The 25,348-nt window shown below is 45.0% G+C and overlaps 1 protein-coding gene and 1 long non-coding RNA gene across 6 annotated transcripts in view; one reads left to right on the top strand and one right to left on the bottom strand.

Moving 5' to 3' along the window:
* Nucleotides 1-20,131, bottom strand: part of LOC145512336 (uncharacterized) — a 40,008-nt gene extending 19,877 nt beyond the window's left edge. Inside the window, exons 1-2 of the long non-coding RNA XR_014058482.1 lie at nucleotides 19,762-20,131; nucleotides 16,175-16,249 (exon numbers count right to left, since the gene is read on the bottom strand). This is a non-coding gene — a long non-coding RNA (uncharacterized LOC145512336). The remainder of the gene's footprint in view (nucleotides 1-16,174; nucleotides 16,250-19,761) is intronic.
* The window catches only part of SERINC5 (serine incorporator 5), a 100,837-nt gene continuing 95,340 nt past the window's right edge, over nucleotides 19,852-25,348 (top strand). For 2 of the 5 annotated variants that reach the window (XR_014058481.1, XM_081506036.1), the window contains exon 1: nucleotides 19,852-20,460. Coding sequence is in view for 1 of the 5 variants with exons in the window: in XM_081506036.1 (XP_081362162.1) it covers nucleotides 20,434-20,460 (27 nt within the window). In the remaining 4 variants the exon portion in view is untranslated. Of the gene's footprint in view, nucleotides 20,705-21,289; nucleotides 21,347-25,348 lie in introns of those variants that run through there. The other 3 variants (XM_081506035.1, XM_081506039.1, XM_081506034.1) reach the window with 3 other exon arrangements.

The following is a 25,348-nucleotide window of genomic DNA, read 5'->3' as shown; positions in this document are numbered from 1 at the left end:
TTTCATCAGTTTTTCTCTGTAGGAGGGATCCAGTCATCTTAAGTCTGTCTGGAAAATTCTTGGATAGTGCTTGGACACCTACTGAGTGTGAACCTGGATAATGGACTTTGTTGGCAAATTAGCATTTTCTCTCTGCTGGCCCTGAAAGGGTGTGGGCTAGCAGCTGCCTAATAATCCATCCAATTGATGTTTTCCTACTTATGACATCAATAGGTTTGGTCAAACATTTGGGATTTCTGAAGCAAGCAGGCAGCTTGCAACTCCTTGTAGCAGGATTATTTCCCTTAGAATGTCAACTAACCACTTACCATCACTTCCTCTGGAACATTCTCATCGTTCTCATTACAACCTTCCTCGTTTGCAATGATACGCTTGCCTGCTCTGAGTTCCTCTAGCTGCATATCTAGAGGCTCTAGAATAGCAGCAGGGCCAACATTCCCACAATCAGTGATTTCTTCTACAACTCCATCTGTGTTCAAGTCTCACTTCTAGCTTTATCATTTTCATTTCTTCTGTGCACTTTTGTCTCTACTGGCCAAGTCTGGTTATCCACTTTGTAAAACATCACATGGGTCACAAGGAGACAGCACAACTATGTGCTTTGCCATCTGAGGGAACTGACTAACAGATGGGCAGTGCCAATCCCTAGCAGGAGTTGAGAGAAGTAAGGTGACTGCTAGTCCCTGATCTTGAAGCACAGGTGTTACATAGGGACAGATTTGTGGACTTAATAGCTAGCAGGGGAGATTGTACTTCATGTAACTACTTACAACTAATATACCATAGTAACTGAAATTTGAACTGTGCTGTTAGGGAACTGGTTTATTTTACTAAGTCATTGTCAGTGAAATTGATGGACCTGGGAATTATATGAATCGAGGACTGCCTATACACTGCTTGTTTACATTGACCCAGTCAGGCTTGAAGCTGACTGACTGCTGAGTAAATAAATGATTACACTGGGCCTGCCTAAGTAATCCAGGATAATCTCCCATCTCCAAGTCAGCTGATTAGCAGCTTTAACACTATCTGCAAACTTAATTCCCCTTTGCCGTTTAACCTCATATATTCTCAGGATCCTGGGATTTGACTGTAGACATCTTTGAAGGGCCATTACTCTGCTGACTGTAACTCCTGACTCAGTAGGATTAAGGGCCCTACTCTCCCTTTAACTCCCTCAAAACTCCCATCATCTAATTTCTCTCATCTACACTTTGACATTACCAAGCTTCCCGTCATTTATATACTGTTCTGTACCCATAATTAAACCATTTGTACTACACTCATGGATTCATTCTAAAATCTGAAAAATCAGCAACTTACTTAATTTTACTATATAATTCTAGGCTCAAAGTAATTTTCCCCTCAGAACTTTGAATGTGTTGCTCCATTGTGTTGCTGACATCCAGTGTTTCAAAGGAGATGTCTGGTGCTCATCTGATTCTGTCTGGGGGAGGAGGGGGAGGAGGACTTCTGTTCCCAAGTATTCTATCCACAGGAGGCTGGGTGGGGGTGATGATGGGTATAATTTACTATTTAAGAATTTCTATTAATATTCTTGCTTTTTAATGGAGTTTCACCCTGGCCCTCTCTTGTTTCTAGAGGGCCTTTCCATGGTTCTTTTGTTGGACTAGTGCCCTCCCTGGGAGCATTTCCCCGACTTGTGGCTTGTATTTTAAGTTAGCAGCTTCCCCACCCAGCCTCATGCACCACCATTTTCCTCTTCCAGTTTTCTGTTTTTCAGAAACTGTCCATATCTGTCATCCACCCTCATTTGCTTTAATGTAAGGAACTTGTTCCTGTTGTTCCTTTGAAAGTGAAAGTGTTAGTAGTTCAGTTGTCTGACTCTTTGTGACCCCATGGACTGTAGCCAGCAAGGCCCCTTTGTCCATGGAATTCTCCAGGCAAGTATATTGGAGTGGGTAGCCATTCCCTTCTCCAGAGGATCTTCCTGACCCAGGGATCCAACCTGGGTCTCCTGCATTGCAGGCAGACTCTTTAAGATCTGAGCCACCAGGGAACTATCATTTTAAATCAATGAATGTAAGATCCCTATCTTATACCACTAAAATAACTCAAAATTAATTAAAGACATAAATATAAGATCTGAAATCATAAAACTCCTAGAAGAAAACATAGGGAAAAAGCTCCTTGACTTTGGTCTTGACAATGATTTCTTGGATATGACACTTAAAGCACAAACAACAAAGGCAAACAAACAAAAAAAATGGGGCTATATTAAACTAAAAAGCTCTGTATAATTTTAAGTCAACACAACCAATGGACTGAAAGAAAATATTTGCAAAACACACATCTAGTATGGGGTTAGTATCTGAAATATGCAAGCAACTCAAACTCAATAGTAAAAAAATCAAATAATCTGATTAAAAATTGGGCAATGGACTGGAATGGGTACAGGTACAAGAAAACTCAATATTGCTGATCATCAGGGAACTGCAAATTGAAACTACAATGAGATATCTCATCATATTTGTTATGAAAATGACAATAGAAAAGACAAGCAAGACAAATGCTTGCAAGGATGTGGAGAAAAGAGAACGCTAGAACACTGTTAGTGAAAATGTAAATTGTACAGTCACTGTGGAAAACATTATGGAGGTTCCTCAGAAAATTAAAAATAGATCTACCATATGATTCAGCAATTCTACTTCTCAGTATTTATCTGAAGGAAGTGAAATCACTATCTGGAAGAGACACCAGTGCACTTTCATATTCATTGCAGCATTATTTACAATAGTCAAGATATGGAAAAAATCTGAGTGTGCATCAATGAACGAATGGATAACAAAGCTGTGAGATATATAATAGAATGTTATTCAGCCATAAAAAGAGTAATCCTGCCATTTCTGACAACATGGATAGAACTTGAGAGTGTTATACTATGTGAAATAGTCTGACAGAAGAAGACGAATTCTGTATGATCTCACTTATAAGTGGAATCCAATAAAAGTGAATTTACAGAAAAAATAAATGTAGATATTGAGAAAGATGGGTGATAAATGCTATCACTAAATCTGCCATTTTTAACCCCAAACCTCTTCCCTTGTGTTTTAAAATTCTTTCACCAGAATGAAAATATAAGACAAGCCTCATCACATGAGCTATCCTCATCCTGAGGTGCCCTGGTCACCCCTTGTCCTGACTTGGGCATAAGAGCTCAAAATGGGACATGATGGGGTTCCCTTGCCCCTGCCTCCCATCACCTAAGAGCTTGTAGTTCTTGGCTCACTCACTTCCCTGAAACCCAGGGACTCCAGTGTTAACTATGGTAAAACCGAAGCCCAAGAGTTCATACTTAACAATTTGATTCTATTAATATCTGAACTAACAGCTATTCAAAGGCCTGTTTGCCCTCTGTATAACCCCCTTGTAAAACTCCTGTCTATCTCCTGTATAGTAACCCTGTATAACTCCTGTGTAACTCCCTGTATAACTGACTCAGAGATAACTCTGATTAGGTTGTCAATGAGAAAATGTTCCTTGCTGTATCAGTAAATAAACGATGTTGCAGCTATCAAGACTTTCACATTATAGGGCCCCAAAAGTGAGCCCCAAGGGAACTCAGGATAGAAAGAGAATGCCTGCCATCTAGCAGTCAACTGCTGTAGTCACCCTGATGATGCACCTTGCAGAGACGCAAGATGAGAAAGTACAGGATACTGGCCCCAGACAGCTGAGGAGTGATTTCAGTGAGCTCAGACTCTTGCATCTTCCCATACATAGAAAAGTGCTAAATGTCTTCACTCGAGATATCTGGTTTTCTTTAATTAAGAGTAATCTTTTGCTATTCTGACTTCCCGGTCTTTGTTGCAAAAATATCTATATATCCTAGCTCCTCCCTTGCCTTTTCAGAGTAGTCTCTTAGAGCTATCTGAGAGGCTGTGTCCCAGGCTTAATTCCTCCACTTTGTCTGCCAAGTAAAACATAATTTTCAACTTTCAAGCTGTGCATTTTTTTTTTCAGTCAGCAAGGTAAGATATTGTCTCCTCTTGGAGATTTCCATGGAGCAGGGCTTGAGGAAAGATGGTATTACCTGTTGACCAGGGTCCAGGCTGATCGCCCCCTGCATCTGGTTGCAGTGGACATATATGTGGGGTCAGCATAAATGTGGCATTCTTAGAGACATAAAAGCCAGAAGACTTTACATTTACTGGTATTTCTTTCTCCTAAGCCCTGAACGTCACACCTACTCTTAGGGTAGAAGCTAAACCATTCTACTCTGTCTACTCTTTTTCCAAAAATCTCTTTGTTCCAGGGGAATTGAAAAGTAACAGCAGCAGGAAATCTAGTACTTCTAAAAGGGAAATCTCCCCAAGCTATCTCAGGATGAAAGTATGAAGTCATTACTGTTAACTTGTCAGGGGCTAGAAGGTGAATCTGGAGACTATGCACAGCACAGGCTCTTCACTAATTGGTCTCTAAGGTTTTCCTTGGGGGAGATTTTTTTTTTTAATTAACTTATTTACCTTTATTTTTTGGCTGTGGTAGGTCTTCGTTACTGCATGCGGGCTTTCTTTAGTTGTGGCAAGTGGGGGGCTACTCTTTGTGGAGGTGTGCAGGCTTCTCACTGCAGTGGCTGCTTTTGTTGCAGAGCGCAGGCTCTAGGCACGTGAGCTTCAGTAGTTACAGCTCTTGGGCTCAGTAGTTGTGGTACACAAGTGTGCTCAGAGGCCTATGGGATTGTCCCAGACCAGGGATAGAATCGGGGTTGCCTGCATTGCAAGGCGGATTCTTAACCATTGGACCACCAGGGAAGCCCCCTTGAGGGAGATTTTAGTTGAGACTTTTCTCTGCTACATGGACAGTCCTCTGCTTTCCTCCTTCTCTTGTCTCTACCTCTACACCTTTAAGTCTACAACGTGGCCTTAACTCTGCATTTTTTACTAATTGCCCTTACATTCCAGCAAAAAACTAAACACAACAAAACATTGGTGCTTGTTCCGTTCCTCAGTTTACTGTGACTCAAGCCATGTGCCCCCATTTTGGATTTTATACTTTGAGGGGTGGGTCAGAAATGAATGTGCCTAAAGTTTCATTGATTTCTTCAAATGATGTAGTCCAATTATGGACCAGGAGCCCACTGCTTTTAAATAAAGTGAAGGAATAGGAGTGTTTAATCTTGCTTTCAGTGCTAGAATCAGCATAGGAAAAAAATACACAGAAAAATATCAAAAATTGTTGATTCATGATGTCAGTTCAATAAATGCATCCTTTCTTTTCCCTTTAAAAGCAGCTGTTTTTGTTGTTGTTGTTGTTGTTGTTTTGTTTTCTAACTTTTCTTTTGGGTTTCAGAGTTATTAACGTTCATTGCTGGGGCCAGTGTGAGGAAAGCAGGAGAGACTCCATCTTGAAACCTGTCATCCATCTTAAAGACAGGATGTAAACTGGGCCTGAACCCTGCCCAAGAGTGAGGAAGCCATTGCTAAGGAAAACCAGGTCTCCTGGAGACGTCCCTCCCTACAGATGGCAAATGGAGATTGTAGTTGAGGTCAGGTTGCTCCTGTTAGATTAACCATGGAGACATCCCCCCTTGATGTATAATCATTGTTCCCACCCTTTAACCTTAATTGCTTGTCCTCCTAGCACCTACTTGTTGTAAAACTCAGTCATATACAAGGAAGAGGTTGCTATCATGTAACCAGTCACCTAGAGGGGGTGGGGGAGTAAAAAACTGGGCCTCTCAGAAACATCAGGGTCCTTGTTGGGAACTGATTCCCCTTGGACCCGCTGGCGTAATTAACTGTATTCCACTGTCTTGAGTGTCCTCCGAGGTGTGTTTTGCGACTCCGGATTCCCCAACATTTCTGGTGCGTTGGCTGGGAAGCCCTCGGAGAGACAGGCCCGTTGAGCCTCCGCCTGCGGCTTGCTGGGATGAGAGCCTCCGGGAGGGGAAGGCGCCTGCGGCTCCGGACCGGCTGTTGTGTTAGCGACTTGTCCTTCCAGGCGGACTTCACAAGACTGTTGTCGACAGAAGGGAAGCGGCGCAGGTAGGTCCCACTGTAATAGTGGAAGAAGGGGCCTGATCAACCCCTTGGGGCTGGATGAGTGTATGGCGGCTGTGTCCTCGTAGGCTTGGTGGGGAATTGTTTACTGAAATAAGTGGTACTCTGTTAACTAGGCCTGTACTGATTGTTTGTCAACATATCTTTGGGTTTCCAAGGGACTGTCCCCTTTGCCAAGACACCCTCTCATTCTCCTTAGGGACTCTGGGATCTCCCAAGCGTTGTTTGGGGTCGGATTGGGAACTGTGGCTTTGGACACACGTTTGCCTGCACCAACCAGTGATAAGATGGTCTTGGACTTAGCAAGGATGAGACTTGTACAGAGAAGAGAATGTGGAAGCCTTAATTGATTGATCTGGCTGGCTACGGAGAGAGCAAGAGGAGCACGAGAGGTAATACAGGAGGAAAGTAGGAGCAGCATGGGTAGTGGAGAATCCAAGCTGACTGTTCTTGGATGCATGATTGAAAACTTCAGAAAGGGCTTTCAATGAGACTATGGTGGAAAGTTAACCCAGAATAAGCTTAAAAGCTTTTGTGAGATAGACTGGCCATCCTTTGGGGTAGGATGGCCCTCAGAGGGAACCCTAAAATTAGACAAAGTTCAGGCTGTGTACTCTGTGGTAACCAGGTAGCCAGGCCACCCAGATCAGTTTCCGTACATTGACTCATGGCTACTAATTGCACAAAACCCACCCCCTCGGGCCCGGGTATGTTACCTTGACAAAGGAGAAAGCAAGATTTTGCTGGCGCAGGCAGAACCCAGGCAAGAAAAGTTGAAAAAAAAAAAAAAAAAAATCAAGATCTAGAGGAAGAGGAGCTTCCACTTCCTCCCCCATACTGGGAACACATGCAGACTCCCAGAGCAGGAGAAGGAAGCAAGAAAAGAGAGATTTTCCTCCCCCACCTCCCCCAGTGGAGGTCGCTCCTTTCCCTTCTGCTGCATCACCAAGTATGATGGGAGCGACTGTGCCAGCTATAATGCCCCCTCCCTGGTTCAGAGGAAGGGAAAAAGGGAGAGCCGAGTGTTCAGAGGCGGATGAGGTCTACAAAGAAATCTCAAGAGAGAGAGGTTTTGCAGATGCCTCTTAGTGAAGGCCAAGCAGCACCGCAGGTGGAGTCAGTTCTGTTCAGTCACTCAGTCGTGTCCAACTCTTTGTGACCCCATGGACCGCAGCACGCCAGCCCTCCCTGTCCGTCACCAACTCCCGGAGTTTACTCAAACTCATGTCCATTGAGTTGGTGATGCCATCCAGCCATCTCATCCTCTATTATCCCCTTCTCTTCACGCCTTCAATCTTTCCCAGCATTAGGTCTTTTCAAATGAGTCAGCTCTTCACATCAGGTGGCCAAAGTATTGGAGTTTCAGCTTCAGCATCAGTCCTTCCAAAGAATATTCAGGACTGACTTCCTTTGGGATGGACTGGTTGGATCTCCTTGCAGTCCAACGGACTCTCCAAAGTCTCCTCCAACACCACAGTTCAAAAGCATCAATTCTTCAGCACTCAGCTTTCTTTATAGTCCAACTCTCACATCCATACATGACCACTGGAAAAACCATAGCCTTGACTAGACGCACCTTTGTTGGCAAAGTAATGTCTCTGCTTTTTAATATGCGTCTAGGTTGGTCATAACTTTTCTTCCAAGGAGCAAGCATCTTTTACTTTCATGGCTGGAGTTACCATCTGCAGTGACTTTGGAGCCCCCCAAAATAAAGTCTGTCACTGTTTCCACTGTTTCCCCATCTATTTGCCTATGAAGTGATGGAACCAGATGCCATGATCTTAGTTTTCCAAATGTTGAGTTTTAAGGTGGGGTCAGATGGGCACATTCATCCTGGCCCCACTGCTCTTTACTACCAGCCATTACCCCTTTCCATATAAGGAAAGGGGACTATTAACTGCAACTGACAGATAAAAAAACAGAGGAAATTCTGCTGCTGTTGGAAGCATTGTGGAAACCCGCTGCAGTGGCAGTAATGCATTGTAGAGGCCACCAGAGGGCGCACACACCTCAGGCGAAAGGGAACTGTCTGGCCGACCTAGCGGCAAAAAGCAGCCGCCCAGGACAATATAGCAACTAAACTCGTGGTGATGCCTGTGGTGTCTAGCCTACTAACCGCCCAAGCGGCCCCAGTCTATGACAAGGATAAAGCCACCTGGGCACGAACTAAGCAAGTTTTCAGCTTGGTATTTTGTCATACCATGTCTAATAGCCTTTTGTGCAGATGCAGGCCGCGCGTGTGTAACCTGTGCCAAGAATAAGGGAACGCTCCTTTTAAACATCTTGAAGTGAACTTCACTGAGGTAAAGCCATGCCAAGGATACATATATTCGCTGGTGATGGCACGTACTTTTACGAGATGGGTAGAAGCTTACCCAAGACTGAAAAAGCAAGGAAGTGGCCCGATTCTTGCTGAGAGTCATTATTCCTAGGTTTGGGTTCCCTCTGAGTATAGAATCAGATAATGGGCCCGCATTTGTGGCTGAATTACTCCAACTGCTGGTCTGCAAAGCAGTAAATATTAAATGGAAACTACATGCAGCATATAGGCCACAAAGCTCAGGAATGGTTGAGAGAATGAACCGGACCATCAAGGTGACTTTGGCAAAATGGCTGCAAGAAACTGGTGCCCCCCTGGATGGACATGCTGCCATTAGTGTTAATGAGGATCAGAATGACCCCCTGGCCCCACGGGTACTCCCCCTATGAGATAATGTTCGGGAGGCCTTCTCCACTTATTTGGGAAGTAAAGGGGAATTTATTACAAAGAGGAGGGATGAGGTGTCACTGCAACTGGAACAGTTGGGGGAGGTAATCCATGATATCATCCCTTATGTTCAAGAAAGAATTCCATTTTCTTTAGGTACTACTATACACCCATACTCACCAGGAGATTTAGTATCGGTAAAGGATTGGAAACAGCAGACGTTATCCCCCACCTGGAAAGGGCCGTACACTATTGTACTAACCACTCCCACTGCAGTTAAAGTTTCAGGTATCACTCCCTGGACTCACCACACTCGGCTCAAGACAGCAGCGGAGGGAAAGGGACACTGGACCGCCCATACTAATGCAGAAGAACCACTGAAGACCCGACTCATCTTCCATCGACAACCACAGACCCAGGATGGAGCTGCTACAGATGACTGTGCTATTCCTAATCGGCATGGCAACCCTACTGGGACTGCAAACTCAGGATAAGGTGTTCCTGTCCTGGGCCCACTTGTATGCGAACTTCCGTAACACTTCTAACTGTTGTGTTTGTGGGGCCATGGCTTTGTCACTGATCGATGGACTTCCTTGGTGGGTGTCTCCCCTCTGCAGAGGGGACTTGAGTCCCCTCTGTTCTTTTTTTGAGACAGCAACGGGAAACATTTCTTTCTTTGGTAACTCACAACCTGCTGCTTCTTTCTTGGTGTAAACTGGACTCTAATCAGATTGATCAAGGCCATGGGGTGACATTTAAAGTAAATGCAAGCTTTCCAGAAGTAACAAAAGCCTGTACTTTTTACTTAAAAAATTAAAAAAAGATAAAAACTCTATGGCCAGTAAAAAGGACCAATCCATCAGGTACTTTGAACAATTTTACCAGATATGGGATAAATATATTTGGATGAATCCAGAAAAAGGCCAGCCTATTGTCCCTGCCCCTATCTGTTGGGAGCAAAGGGAACAAAAGATTGGATTTGGTGACTGTCCCATAGATCTAAAAGAATTAAAATATGTGGGATACTTGTCCTCTGAGCAATGTGAACAAACATAAGAGGTCACTTATCGCCCAGATTTACCAGCTCGCTGGCCTGGCTCAGACTGGAAGCGCAACCCTGGGATCTGATGGGTGGCCCTGAATGGCACCCAGTGACTATATGGATAGAACTTAACGGCCTTGGCTTCCAGTCGGTTGGGTTGGCTGCTACACTTTAGCATTTGCCTTTGCTCATGGAACTATTAAGCCATCCTTACAACAAGCCCCAGTAAATTTGCCTTATTTACATGCAGTGGGCAAGGTCTGTATTTCAATGGTATGATTACATAGCTGCCTTGTTTGTACCATCTATAGAAACAACAGATATTATGATTAAAGTAGAAGCTCTAACTAACTTCATGAAACAGGCCCTCCTGGACAACACAAAGGCAATCCAAGTTTTAAATGAAGAACAAATACAAATGAGGAAGACAGTGATTCAAAATTTGATGACTTTTGACATACTTATAGCCACCCAAGGAGGGACCTCTGCTATAATTAAAGTTAAATGTTGTATATATTATCTCTGATTTACCTAGCAATGTATCAGCTGCTCTAGACGACATGAAAAACCAGGTAAAAGCTATGTCAAATGATAATCCTCCTTTTTGGATGTTGCTCTTTTCTTGGATCAAAGGTGATTGGTGGAAAAATCTTTTTGTAATTATTTTGTTAATCATTGTATTACTCACTTGGGGGCCTTGTATTCTCCAGTGTATGCCTCGATGTGTAGCCTCCAGACTGACAGCCCTGCTGCAGTTACATAGTCCCCATGTACAATACCTACCCATGACTGATGCCCATCGTTAAAGATAAGATGAGCATCAAGAGGGGGGAGTGTTGGGGCCAGTGTGAGGAAAGCAGGAGAGACTCCATCTTGAAACCTGTCATCCATCTTAAAGGCAGGATGTAAATTGGGCCTGAACCCTGCCCAAGAGTGAGGAAGCCATTCCTAATGAAAACCAGGTCTCCTGGAGACTTCGCTCCCTACAGATGGCAAATGGAGATTGTAGTTGAGGTCAGGCTGCCCCTGTTAGATTAGCCATGGAGACATCCCCCCTTGATGTATAATCATTGTTCCCCCACTTTAACCATAATTGCTTGTTCTCCTAGCACCTACTTGTTAAACTCAGATTATTTGCCTGATTTACCCAAATATTTATTTCTGAGAGAAGAAATCGGAAACTTTCAAAAATCTACTCAAAGCCTGTTACATATTTTAATTAGAAAGGCAAAGACTTCTCTAGACTTTTCTACTGAATTTTCTTAATGTAACTCAAATCTGAGTATATATTACACATCTCAGAGATGGTGGGGTAGGGTGGGGAACATATACATATTATATATGAAGAATATATATACATATTTGTCAAATTAAAAAATCGTCACAACCTTAAAGTTCAGAGTTAAGTTTTACTTGGTGGGCATTTTTAGGACTTCAAGCCTGGAACACCAGCATCTCAAGGAACCCTGAGAGAACTGTTCTGAGGAGGTGAGGGGAGGGGCCAGGTTATACACAAGTTTTGAAACAAAGGGCGGGTAGTCTGAACATCAGAAGACTGTTGTTAATTAAAGAAAACCAGATATCTCAAGTTAAGGCATTTAGTGCTTTTCTGTATATGGGAAGATGCCAAGAGTCCGGGCACACTGAAATCTTTCCTTTCATATGCATTTCACCTACCTGGGGCCAGTATCTTGTGTTTTTTTACATCCAGAGCTCCCCTTAGGGAGTGGGAGTCCCATTGGCTGCTAGTTATCATGTATGTTTCTCCTTCGAGAGTGCCCATAGGGCTCAGGGACTCACACTGAGGGCTGGAATCGCTAATGACTATGACATCCTTATTTACTGAAATGGCAAGAATACTCCATTTCTCAGAGTTTTTCCACTGATATGAAAACTAGGCCCTTAGTCCAAGAGAAGTTTAAAAATATTTATTTGTTCCCAGAAGGGTTGAGCAATGCTGAGAAACCTTTTGAACAATGCTCTGCCCTCTTCATTAACTTGGAATTTGTTTTCCCTGAGGTGTTATACAGGAGTATTTTCCTTTGTATTATTTATACTCAAAGGGCTTATCAAGCAAATTAATAATGTGAAATGGATTAAAGGTAAAAATCTTTAAAATACTGAGGCAAAACTTTTAAAGCACCCATTTGAGAGCTGAAAATAATCATTAGTTTTCTCTAGGTACAAAATAGCAGAATGATTACAAAAGATTTCTTCAGTTTCTCAAAGTATCTACCCTAAAAATCTCAACCAGGCAACATATGGTTAGCTTATTTGTGTCATTACCTGAATTTGGAAAAATAAAAGCACTTTTCTTTAAAAATTCCTCTAAATGGGAATTAGTGGAGAGAGAAAAAGACAATGATTTTAAGGTGTTAAGGCAAACAGGAGGAGAGACTGGGGGCCCCAGTGACCTCAGAAGCTGCAGCTGCAGCAGCCTGGAAGGACAGAAGCCACGCCAGAGAGGGCTCAGGAGAATGGAGCACCAAACTTTGTTTTCTAGAAGTTTTAAGACAAAGAAAAGAGGAATGGGTGGTACTGGGTTAAAATGAGGCTGCTTGTTGTTTAAGAAAAATCTGACTATGTTTTAGCTTGAGAATGATGCAATAGAAAGGAAAGACTTAAAATGCTTGGAAGAGAGAAAATTGAGGAGACAGGAAGTAATGGAACTAAAGGTAGGATGAGGGTACAACAGAGGGATTAGAGTTAAAAAAAAAAAGAAGCTGAATAATTTTTATTTAAAGTTGGGCAGGTCAAGGAAGGTCAATACAGAGTTAAAAAAAGTCAGGGGGTGGGGAGGTTGGAGTCCTAAGGCTGCTAATGTGCTCACCAAAGCAAGTGAGTAAATGAAGAAAGAGGACTCCAGAAGGCCAGATGTCCAAGAAGAGGGTGGCAAGGGTGAGACACAAACTGTTAGGTAGTCAGTGTAGGGTTGAGAGCCTCGGTCTTTTTCTAATTTCAACTTTAATTTCAACTTATTCCCTCACATAGATGTTTCGCTCCATTAACCCAAAGCTCCAGTTTCTAGGCATTCAGAGGAATGCCTCCCTGGCCTGGAGGGTCATAAAACTTTCAGACTCAGGACAAGACAATCATTAACTGCTGTCCAGTATATCAAGGAGAAGAACTGCAGGTGAATCATTAACTCTTAAACATGCATCTGGTTCCTAAATAATGGTCTGGGGTCTTGAGACAGGGTTGAGGGATGGTGTCTCAATGTCTCAGAAACTGAGAAACCAGGAACCAAAAGAAAGCCATAAAAATGACAAACTGGACATAGCAACATTCAAACTGATTGGTCAAAACTGACATATATTAAAGTCACAAACCAACCAAAAATGTACAGATCAATCAATACCAGTAAAGATATAAGAACTGCTATTATCTCCTCCTTTTTGGGTCTCTTCACCCCCTCTCAGGGTCTATGCTGAGAAGTTTGTATCTCTATCCTTTAAAATAAACTTTGCCTGTGTGTTTGCGAGTTTGCGGAATTCATTCTTTGTCTCCATGAACAGAACTCGGTTTTCACATCTCAAGGGGAATGCCAGGAGGGCAACCGTCAGTAGCAGCTTGGAGGGATCCAGGTTGCAATAGTTTGGAGAGCTCTTAGGCAAAGAGAGGGCTCTTAGGGAAAACAGAATTGATAGATTACCTGATATTGTTGATTATCTGGGAGAAAAGAATTATGACAGATCAGATGGACAAATGGAAAAAAGCCAAGATTAGGTACCAAGAAAACCATGCAAGTCAAACATAACTTCAAATACCTAATACCTGCTGGATGCTATTTAAGTACTTTAATATGTATACTTTTATTAATCCTCCTCATTTAAAGAGGAAGAAACTGAAGGACAGGGAGATGAAATCAGTTGCTTAAAATCACAGATCAAATAAGTGACAAAAGCAAAGGTCTAATCCCAAGGTCTGGTTCCCAAGTCTCTAACCCTAACCACTAGAATATACTGCCTCTCCAGGGAAGGGGAACGAGAATGAAAAATAGAAAGAGACAAGAAAGAAATGCTATCATTATACACTCTGTGGCTATGCAATGAATAATTTTGACTAGCCATAACTACATATTAACTTCCTATTAATTTATAAAATTAATTATGTGTTATTTTATGAAAAACGTGATGTGATTGGATTGTCAAGATAGCAGACAGAAGTGCTCAATGGGTTAAGCTTTCAGCCCACATGCAACATAAAAGATAATACACAACAAATATAGTCAACAGGTCAGGAAATAAAAGCATAAAATATTATTTAAAAATATGGAGTTGGGACTTCCCTGGCAGCACAATGCTTCTCTGCTTCCACTGCAAAGGGCATGGGTTCAATCCTGGTGGGGAAACTAAGATTCCACATGCTGTACAGTGTGGAAAAAAATAAATAATAAATGTTAAAAAAAATATGGAGGTAATAAGGAAAAATCACTTGAATAATTGAAAGTGATTACCCTTGGGGAGGGGACTGAAAGGAAGGATGTGAGGGAGATGCTACTTCTTTTTAGTTTATGTTTTATATTTGCAACATTTAAAAAACGTTATATAGGAAATTCCCTGGCGGTTCAGTGGTTAGTGCTTCACACTTTCACTGCTGACAGCCTGGGTTTGATCCCTTATGGGGGAACTAAAACCCCACAAGCCAAGTGGTGTGGCAAAAAAACACAAACAAACAAACAAAAACCATTGTACATACATTAATTTAATAGAAATGAAGGAGAATGCAATCACCATAGGACTGAGGTGGGGACACTATAGCACTTGGATTGTTTTTTGCCTGAGTCCCAAAATTTATAGCTTTTTTTTCTAAATGAATACTTCCTTGTTTACCTGTAACTGAAATTAATTAAACTTTCATCGGAGAAGGCAATGGCACCCCACTCCAGTACTCTTGCCTGGAAAATCCCATGGACAGAGGAGCCTGGTAGGCTACAGTCCATGGGGTCGCTAAGAGTCAGACACGACTGAGCGACTTCACTTTTACTTTTCCCTTTCATGCACTGGAGAAGGAAATGGCAACCCACTCCAGTATTCTTGCCTGGAGAATCCTAGGGACGGCGGAGCCTGGTGGGCTGCTGTCTATGGGGTCGCAAAGAGTCGGACACGACTGAAGCGACTTAGCAGCAGTATCAGATTGAGGTCCCTAGAGCTTTATAAGCGAAGATTGGAGAAATTTCTCCTTTTACATTTAAATACCAATAGAATGCATCACTAGGTTTTCTTTTCAAAGTTGACAAAATTTTAGAGAATTAGAATAATTAATTTTGTTGGCTTTTAAGCCATTCTTGAACTGGAAATTAAAATTTGTAATGAAGTTTTCTAAAATCAAAAGTTATAAAACAGCAAGTGTATGATTTTATTTTCTTTAATAACATATGTATATCAATATTGTTCTCAGTTCAGTGAGTGTTTTTAAACTCAACATTGCCTTCTCCTTCCTAAAAGGGGAAAAAAACAAACAAAAAAAATCCTTCAAATTCACAAGGAGAAAAAAGCAAATTATAAGCTTGTTATTTATAGTATGTCATATATATATATGCATGTATAATTAAACTGTATAAAAGGAGCTAATTTAGTTAATTTAAGAACATTTTTGTGGGGGGAATATTTCACATGGTCTGCCAAGAGCTACAGTCTTATTAAAACAGGCCTTTTATTGCTTATTCCTGAGAAAATCCACATCAAACGGGACAGACTGTACAATTACCTACATGTTAGGAACACTGTACAACTGTCTTTCTTGAAAAGGCCTGCTGAGTACTTAAAATAAAATTAAGGTGCCACTGTTTTCTGTCATGTCTGCTGGCATTACCTCTATTCTTTTTGACTGACCACAGATGCAAAGGATGTTACCGACCAGACCTTAAGTAGTAACTGCAAAACCCTCAGAACCAGGAAAGGAGGAAACCTTCAGACTTGGAATGAAGAAAAAAAGAGTTACCAGCCAGTCCATTTCTACAGAGATCAAGCCATTAGCCACCATCACCCACCAACAGTGCACCCAGAAGGGACTTCAGGATGGAGAAAGCCAAGAAGCATTCTGCATTTTACCCCAAAGATAGTTAAGATGCATCTCTAAGGTGAAACATCCTGGCCCCTATATAGTTAAGAAGCATATCTATGAAAAAATTTCAAGAATCCCAGATTCTTACATCTTCCCATTCATAGAAAAGTATTAAAATAATTACCTTGAGATTAGTAGTTATCTTTTTATGTTTGACCACATGTTTTGTCCCCCAGCTAAAAATTTATTATTTACATTTTTTATTTATTTATTATTTACATTTATCCTGGCTTTCCCCTTATCTCTCTGAAACCAATTTCTTGATTTGGTGTTATCTGAGAGGCCCTCTCCTGGGCTATGACTCACAGTAAGGTCCCTGAATACAACTGAACTCACCTTACATTGTGAATTTTTCTTTCAGTTGTCAGTGGCCATATTCCTTTGAGATCTTCCAGCAGAGGAAGAATCAGCCTGCACAGATGATTTAACATTTTTAAACTGGTTTATTAATACCAGTCATGTCCTACTCTTTGCGACTCCATGGACTTGACTGTAGCTGGCCAGGCTCCTCTGTTTATGGGATTTCCCAAGGAAGAATACTGGAGTTGATTGCCATTTCCTACTTCAGGGGATCTTCCCCACCCAGGGACTGAACCCTCGTCTCTTGCGTCTCCTGCAGTGGCAGGTGGATTCTTTATCAATTTAATTTAATTTAATGCACGGTTAGTCCCCATTTTGCAGATGATAAAGCTGAGGCTCAGAGGTCATCCAGGCAGTTCTTGGTGAAGCTAAAATTTACAACTTTATAGCTTCATAAGCTCAGACTTCCAGTATGTTTTTCGGGTACCTTGGGCACAGTCTACAAATTATCTGGTCATTAAGTTGTGTTGTCTCTTTGCCAGCTGATGTTAATATTATCATAGAATCCTTCCACATTTGACATAGATTTGAAAAAAACAAAAAGCTCAGGATTCAAGAGGCCTGGATCCTACTACTAGCTCTGCCTGTAACCCAGTGGTGTGCTCCAATTTCCCTAAAAGGTGAGGAGACTTCATAGCCCCAGCAGGCTCAAACTGAAGTAGATTTCACACCTTCCCCTCCCCAGAAGCTTCCTGGCTCTTCCCAGGGGAACAGAAACTCCTGGCACCCAAGTAGTCTCCCGGGGTGAGAAGTGGAGCCACGTTAAAAAAAAAGAAGTGGGGCCAGAATGACCACCCCAAACAACAGTGAACCTAACCAGACAGTCTCAGTGAGATCCTTGGCTTCTGATGAGTCATAGACAGCCACCAAGCAGGTGGCTGCACCGGTCTGATACTGTTTAGGCTGTTTGTTGTTGTTTTACATTATTTAAAAAATTTTAGTTGGAGCCATTTCTCATTACTTTCCATGGCTCTGAGTAGGGCCTGCTCCATTATTTCTCTTCCTCTAAATGCTGGCACCTGAGATTCTAGGAGATTCTGTTACTGACCACCACCCTTGGACCCTTTAATCAACAGAAATTGATAAGAGGCCAGAGGAGAATTTCAGGCAAGACACTCCAGCCCCAATCAGCTCCAGCCCCAATAAAGGTTGAGAAACATCAACAACCACAGATACGCAGATGATACCACTCTAATGGCAGAAAGCAAAGAGGAACTAAAGAGCCTCTTGATGAGGGTGAAGGAGGAGAGTGAAAGAGCCGGCTTAAAACTAAATATTAGAAAAACTAAGTTCATGGAATCTGGCTCCATTACTTCATGGCAAATAGAGGGAGAAAAGGTGGAAGTAGTGACATATTTCCTCTTCTTGGGCTCTAAAATCACTACGGATGGTGACTGCAGCCATGAAATCAGATGTTTGCTTCTTAGAAGGAAAGCTATGACAAACCTAAACAGTGTGTTGAAAAGCAGAGACATTACTCTACCCACCAAGGTCCATATAGTCAAGGCTATGGTCTTCTCAGTAGCCATGTATGGTTGGCAGAGCTGGACCATGAAGAAGGCAGAGCACCAAAGAATTGATGCCTTTGAACTGTGGTGCTGGAGAAGACTCCTGAAAGTCCCTTGGAGATCAAACCAGTTAAGGGAAATCAACCCTGAATACTCGTTGAAAGGACTGATGCTGAAGCTGAAGCTCCAGTATTTTGGTCATCTGATTCGAACAGCTGACTCATTGGAAAAGTCCCCGATGCTGGGAAAGTTTAAGGGTAGAAAGAGAAAAGGGCGTCAGAGGATGAGATGGCTGGATGGCATCACCAATCCAATAGACATGAACTTGGGCAAACTTTGCGAGATGGTGAGGGACAGGGATCCTGGCGTGCTGCAGTCCACGGGGTTGCAAAGAATCAGACATGACTGGGCAACTGAACAACAGTTGCATCACCAGGGAATAAAAGCAAGAAACGGGTACCCTTGCGAACTCTTGGAGGGAAGCTGCGCTGCGTGGGTCCTTGACTGGTGTAACAATAGGGATGGATGAGTGGGTTTGGCAAAAGCTGTACCTTATTATGGGCTTCCCAGGTGGCACTCGGAGAAGGCAATGGCACCCCACTCCAGTACTCTTGCCTGGAAAATCCCATGGACGGAGGAGCCTGGTAGGCTGCAGTCCACGGGGTCGCTAAGAGTCGGACACGACTGAGCGACTTCACTTTCACTTTTCACTTTCATGCACTGGAGAAGGAAGTGGCAACCCACTCCAGTGTTCTTGCCTGGAGAATCCCAGGGATGGGGGAGCCTGGTGGGCTGCCGTCTATGGGGCTGCACAGAGTCGGACACGACTGAAGCGACTTAGCAGCAGCAGCAGCAGCAGGTGGCACTAGTGGTAAAGAACCCACCTGCCCATGCAGGGGATGTGAGAAATGTGGGTTCAATCCCTGGCCCAGGAAAACCCTCTGGCAAAGGGCATGGCAACCCACTCCAGTGTTCTTGCCTGGAGAATCCCATGGACAGAGGAGTCTAGTGGGCTATAGTCCAAAGGGTTGCATAGAGTTGGACAGGACTGAAGTGACTGAGCATGCACACAGGTACCTATGTCTACCCCTTTGGTGGTGCAGTGTACAGGGATCATGCATAGTAACCTGCTTTAGCTCCTGGCACCTCAAAAACTTGTAGTCTGTGGCTTTTTTGTATCCTCTTGCTCAAGGTTGTCTCAACTGTGCATGTGTGCAGTTATTTTTAGTCACTTATAATTTCTTTGTATCCTACTGCTCAAGAAGGTTGTCCAAGTGCAAGCACTCTGGAAGCCTGTCTCAATTCTAGAAGTCTGTGCTGCTCATAATCCAAGCATTGGTTCCCGTGGACTTTTCTCTTAGTTTCCATCTCCTCAGTTGCCGACAGACACTACTTGGCCCAAGGCGAAGGTCGAATTTGTGTCATGCCCCAGGGGATCAGACACGTGCATCCCAGGCCCTGTATTGCTTTTTCAGCTTTACTGTTAAACTTTGGGCAAGTTATTTAAACTGCCTGAGCTTCAGTCGCCCCATTTCTAAAATATAGAGAATGATCCTTATTTTAAGGAATAAAAGGAATCTGGCGCAAACTTTGCACTAACAGAAATTCCTCTTCTTGGGGAAGTGGCCATGAGGAGAGCAGATTTAGGTAGGGAGAACTCTTTCTGCATGTAACAAATATCCGTGCTCATTGGCATCCGACTCTTTGTGACCCCATGGACTATGGCCCGCCAGGCTCCTTTATTCGAGGGCTTTTTCCAGGCAAGAATACTGGAGTGGGTTGCCATTTCCTCCTCCAGGGGGTATTCCTCCACCCAGGGACTGAACCAGCGCCCCCTGTGTCTCCTACATTGGGAGGTATTTTCATTACCTCTGAGCCACCTGGGAAGCCAGAGAGGAAGGAGGATGCAAACTAAGTCCCTGGGCGAGGATGCGCTCTCCTGTGGGTGGTGGAGGAAAGAATGGAAAACAGGGAAGCACCCCTTAAGGTGCCATGGTAACGTGCCAAGACAGCTAAGTGACCAGGGATTCGTAGCTTGGGCAGAGGGAATCTTACCAAAGTTTGAGAAATTTTATTGGGAGATGAAGAAGATAAACGGACTTCTGAAACAGGGATCCCGTGCATACACCAGTTCGGCGCGAGGCCGAGCACAGACTAGCACCCGGCCATCACCATCGCGCCGGTTCAGTGCAGGGCACTCGGAATCGCTCACTAAAGGCTCCTAGCTTTACTGGAGTCAGCAACCAGCTCTTCCACCGGAGCCGCGGACTGGGGGCTCTGCTCCCTTCAGGGCCGGGGACCGAGAGTGGCCAGGCCGGCGGAGCCCGCTGGTGCCGGGCCAGCCTGTTGGCGGTCGGACTTCGCAGTCCAGCGCAGCACCGGGAAGTGATGACCACTGCCTGCTGCCTGACGCCAGCGGAAGTGCGAGGCTGGGAAGAGCGGGTTCGGAGGCGGTGCCCCGGGAAGGGGCGGGAACAGGGAGTGGCTGAGGGCGGTCGCGGCCTTATGGGGCGGGGCCTGGGGCTGCGGGGCGGGGCCTGCAGCGGAGGGGCGGGGTTTGGCGGAGGTTGTTTTCACCCAGGCCTAGGTCCCCCAAGCTCAGCTGGGGTTGCGCGGCGTGGAGGTGTGAGCGGTCCGCGGACGGACGCTTGAGGCCGGAGCTAGCCACGAGCGCCGGAGGGAAGCTGCGAGCGGGCGAGCGCGCGGGTGTGGTGGTCGACCGCCGCTATGTCAGCGCGGTGCTGTGCGGGCCAGGTGAGCAGAGGGAGACGGATCGGTGGAGACCTGGCCAGGAGTCCGAGGCACCGCGGGCTTCCCTGGGTGTGCGCCCCGCCTCCGCCGCCGAAAGTGGGGCGGGTGACTCCGCGCCGCCTGGGTGAGTGCCCCGGGCCGGAGCGCGGCGCTCAGCCGTCGGGGAAACACTGCCTCGGCGGGCAGACCAGAGGCACACGGAGGGCAGCCCGAGAGGCGACCCCGAGGTCTTCTCGTTGGGCGTTAGGTAGGAACTTGGCTTAGGGCGGGGCAAGCAGGGTTCGCGCGGAAGGTGCCGACTGTTTCTGGAGAGTGTCGCCTACTACCCAGGGCACGAGTGTGTGGAGCCGAGCTCCGTAGGCCACCGGGCTCTGCCAGCCTCGCGAACCCAGGAGAAGACGTGGGCTTGGGCAGCCACTCCTCTCCCGTGCCCTGAACGAAACTCGGCTCGTTTGGCCCAGGCAGATTGCGCTTGACATCTCCCAAGGCTCCAGAGCTCTGGCTCTGTTCATTCGAGAACAGAAAATCCTGCTTTCCAAACCGCAGGGCTCAGGTCTGGGCGCAGGAAAGACTCAGCCCTGCTTGTTGAATTTCCCGACCCAACCCTGGCTGGACACGAACACGCCGCCTGGGTAGGGACCTCGAGCCTTCTCATCCCCTTTTCGGCTGTGAACTTGCCCGAACCTGTTTGTAACTCTCTCCTATTAAACTCCCGAGATCTGAAAACACCTGTGACCGCTTGGGATCGGCGTCTTCTACCGGTTGGTAGTGCGTTAAGGCAGAATTGGCAGTAGGTTTTAACCTTTAACGCTGCTTTCATTCTTTCTTGCAGAGTTAGAAAGGAAGAAGTAGGTAAAGTCTGCCGGACGTTGCGCTCCCACCTTCCCAGGCATGTTGATTATCAGCATTTCTTTACAGAGTTTTAATGGTTCGTTTTCCCCAATGAGTCTAGCCCGGCTGTCGCTGCTTGCTGGTACGTTCAGCCTTGCGACAATCAGGCCAGCCCGTAAGCGATGCAGGGTTTAAGCTGTGGGTTTCTGAATAGCCGCCGATTAGACTGGTAGGTAATCCGACCTCTGTAGCCCTGGGAAGTTATCGCTTGGTTTTTGAGGTCTAATACTGTCCTTGGCATGCATTCAAGCTGGTCTTTTCAGAGATGAGGAAATTGAGGTTTTTAACTTGAGGTGGAATGACTTGCCCTCAGTCAGGCAAAGCGACAAGAGAGGGCACTTAACACCTCTCAGGGCTCTGGAGACCAAAGTGGACCTCAGAAGGCGCTTTCAGAATATTCCAGATCTCAAGAAGGCTTTGCAAATCGTTCATTGTGGCTGTTTTGAAGTTCCATTTTGACGTGACCCCTCATTGTATAGTGATTAGGTTACCGATATTTCGAGGCACCTGTCCTCCAGTCCCTTGAAAGCCCCTTGAGGCTTTCTGTGGCTCCCAGTGGGTAATTTAGAGCTCGGAAAATTATTGCCAGTACTCAAGTGGGTCTTGTAAAAGAATTATTGGTATGGTTGATATTTTGGCAGGGTTTTATGACTTGTTTCTAAAATCCCCTTCTCAGGACTTTGGAAAGAACCAAATCCTGGCTGTTCATCACAGGGAAGTTAACTTCTGCTTTCTCAGGACTGCTTGAGGCTTCACTGTGGTGGGTCTCAACGCTGGGAGGCGGGTGATGACGCTATGATTTCATATGAATGAAACTGTTAAGTTTACATTAAAAAAACCCACACAGCACCATCAGAAAGTATTGAAGTCTAGAAATCCTTAAAAAAAACTTTTTAAAGTTTTTAAGTGCATTGTTTTTACTTACATCACTTCTGACATCAATGTACGGACCCCCACCCCACCCAATCCACACCAATCAGTTCCCCAACTCTCCGGATATTAACTGGGTGTACAACAATACAGTTTAATTCTGACATTACCTGGATGTCAGATATCCCCCAGGCTAGGGCCTAATCCCACAACACGACCCTTCTCCCTGTCTGGCACCCCGCACACTCCAGCTGCCAATATCAAGTCTTCGGGCCTCCCATAGCCAAGTAGAAGACCAAATAAATATTCCTGATTATATCACAATATCACAGCACCTACTATGTGCCAAGAGCTGGAGATAGCGCTGTGAGCCAGACAGACATCATCTCTGCCCTCAGCAATTGGTCCCGCTGGGGCGGGGATGGGGTGGCATTACATAAACGTTGGAGCAATGAAACAATAATATACTGTAATCAGTAAACAACACTGATACTGTAACAGGTCCTGGTGGGCAAAGCGGCCTCCGTAGGGAAAGTCTGTCTGAGAAGATGCCCTTGGAATTGAGACTGATGGAGAGGGACCCATGTGAGGGTCTGTGTAGCAAGCCTTCCAGGGTGTTCGAGGAACAGTGAGGTGTTGGAAGAGTCCAGGAGGCTGGAGTGTCGTAGATGAGGTAAAGAGGCAGGTAGGACTAGGTGGGGTCGGTCACCGATAAAGTTTGGGTTTTATTTCTCTTACAGGGAAAGGCTGTTGGGGGATTTTGAGCAGGTGAGAACTGTGGCTTGATTTACACCTAGAAGATCGTTTTGGGCGCCATGAATATTTAAGTGTGTCAGGGACTAGTGTGAAGGTGAGAGCAGTCAGAACCGTTCATTCAGTGAATGCTTTTAAACTGCCGCCTCCTGGGTGTGAACAGTGTTCTAGGCTTCAGCAGTGAACCAGAATCCTTCCTGGTGGAGCTTGAATCCTGGCAATCTGCTGTTGCTGTAGGCCAAGGAGAGAGTGTACTCCCTTAATTTAGGGCGTAGTAGTGCCAACGGTGGGATGGTGTTGGCTTCTGGGCATATTTTAGAGGTAGAGCTGGACTTTTGCATGGGTTAGAAGTGGGATGTGGAAATAAGAGATTCTGTTTGTGACCCGGGCACCTGAATAGATGATAGTGCCTCACTGAGGTGAGGAAGAAGGATATTTGGTGAGGAAAACCCATAGTTTTCTTCTGGCTTTGCTACATTTGAAATGCCAATTAGAAGTTAAATAGAGATGGCCAGCCATCAGTTGGATTTTTAAGTTGGGAGAAGTTTGAGGCTGGAGATAGAAATTGGGGGGGACCTTAACTAAAACAGTGTGTAATCCAGAAAATAGCCTGGGCTTTGGACTTAGGTCTGGGTTTGAATTGGGAAATTTGGACACTGAGGGCTGGTGTGACTGTGCGTATTATTTACCCTCAGTTTTCCTCAGCTGTTGAATGGGTATGATAATGTCTCCCAGGGTTATTGGGAGGATTCCATGCAATAGCGTCTCTAGTACAGGATTTGGTACAGAATAAGGGACCCCCCAGATCTTGGTGGCCGTTACCCAGTTGTACCTGGACAGTCTCCAGGTCATTTTATTTTTGTTTTGACTCTGATACACTTAGATTTTGCTTGGGCTGTTGGCTTCTAGCGTGTTAGTTGCTCAGTCGTGTCTGACTCTGCAACCTCATGGACGGTAGCCCACTAGGCTCCTCTTCCATGGAATTCTCCAGGCACGAATACTGGAGTGGGTAGCCATTCTCTTTTCCAAGGGGACCTTCTTGATCCGGGGATCAAACCCATGTCTCTTGCACTGTAGGCAGATTCCTTACCATCTGAGCCACCAGGATAACCCCAGTGGATGCTAATGGAAGCAGACATCACAGGAGGGTGGTCACTCTGCACCTGGGTACCCAGCACTATGCTAAGGCCTCTGGGCAGTGAACAAAGTGCATCCTTGCTCTCCTGGAGCTTAAGGGCTAGTTGGGGCTGGACGTGTGAGGTAGGCTCACTACTGGAAAATGACAGGGCACCCTTTCAGAGGTGAAATGTGTAATTGGAAAATCTAGATAACCACTATCAAGGCAGTTTGAGAGTAAGGCTTGGCAGGTTTTACTCCAGGCAAATGTAAGCATTAATGATAATAGTAACAATAGCTGAAGCTTATTTCATGTCCACAAGGGTGCTGTTTTTATCTACATTATATCACTCACACTTCACAGGAACCCTGTGGGGTCGAGGAATGTTCATTTTGGCTTCCTTTTGCAGGTGAGGCAACTGAAGTGCAAGAGAGAAATTAGCTTGACTGATGTTTATATGGTGGTGGAGCCAGGCCTTCAACACTGCTCCACCTGACTCGAGTCTGATCTTTTAACTGGGAGACTGCTAGTTCTTATTATTCCAAATACAACATGAATAAATCATGAGGAACCACTGCTGACGGTTGTTGCTCATAATTGCCCTAATAGCTCGGTTGGTAAAGAGCTATAATGCTTCCTTGATAGCTCAGTTGATAAAGAATCCACCTGCAATGTGGGAGACCCCCGTTCAATTCCTGGGTCGGGAAGATCTGCTGGAGAAGGGATAGGCTACCCACTCCAAGGATTCTTGGGCTTCCGTTGTGGTTCAGCTGGTTTCTTTAATCTGCCTGCAGTGTGGGAGACCTGGGTTCAATCCCTAGGTTGGGAAGATCCCCTGGAGAAGGGAAGGGCTACCCACTCCAGTATTCTGGCCTGGAGAATTCCATGGACTGTGTATAGTCCATGGGGTCTCAAAGAGTCGGACACGACTGAGCGACTTTCACTTTCATAGTGACCCTGCTGCTGCCAAGTCGCTTCAGTCGTGTCCAACTCTGTGCGACGCCATAGACAGCAGCCCACCAGCCTCCACCGTCCCTAGGATTCTCCAAGCAAGAATACTGGAGTGCGTTGCCATTTCCTTCTCCATTGCATGAAAGGTTAAAGTGAAGTCGCTCAGTCGTGTCCGACTGTTAGTGACCCCATGGACTGTAGCCTACCAGGCTCCTCCATCCATGGGATTTTCCAGGCAAGAGTACTGGAGTGGGGTGCCATTGCCTTCTCCTAGTGACCCTGAGGCACTGTTAAATACATCATTATGTG

The sequence above is a fragment of the Giraffa tippelskirchi genome, chromosome 7 (genome assembly GCF_054371585.1).
Source record: "Giraffa tippelskirchi isolate mGirTip1 chromosome 7, T2T-mGirTip1v1.2.pri, whole genome shotgun sequence".
Lineage (NCBI taxonomy): Eukaryota > Metazoa > Chordata > Mammalia > Artiodactyla > Giraffidae > Giraffa > Giraffa tippelskirchi.
The sequence above is the reverse complement of the archived record's forward strand: the minus strand, read 5'-3'. Positions and strand labels throughout refer to the sequence as shown.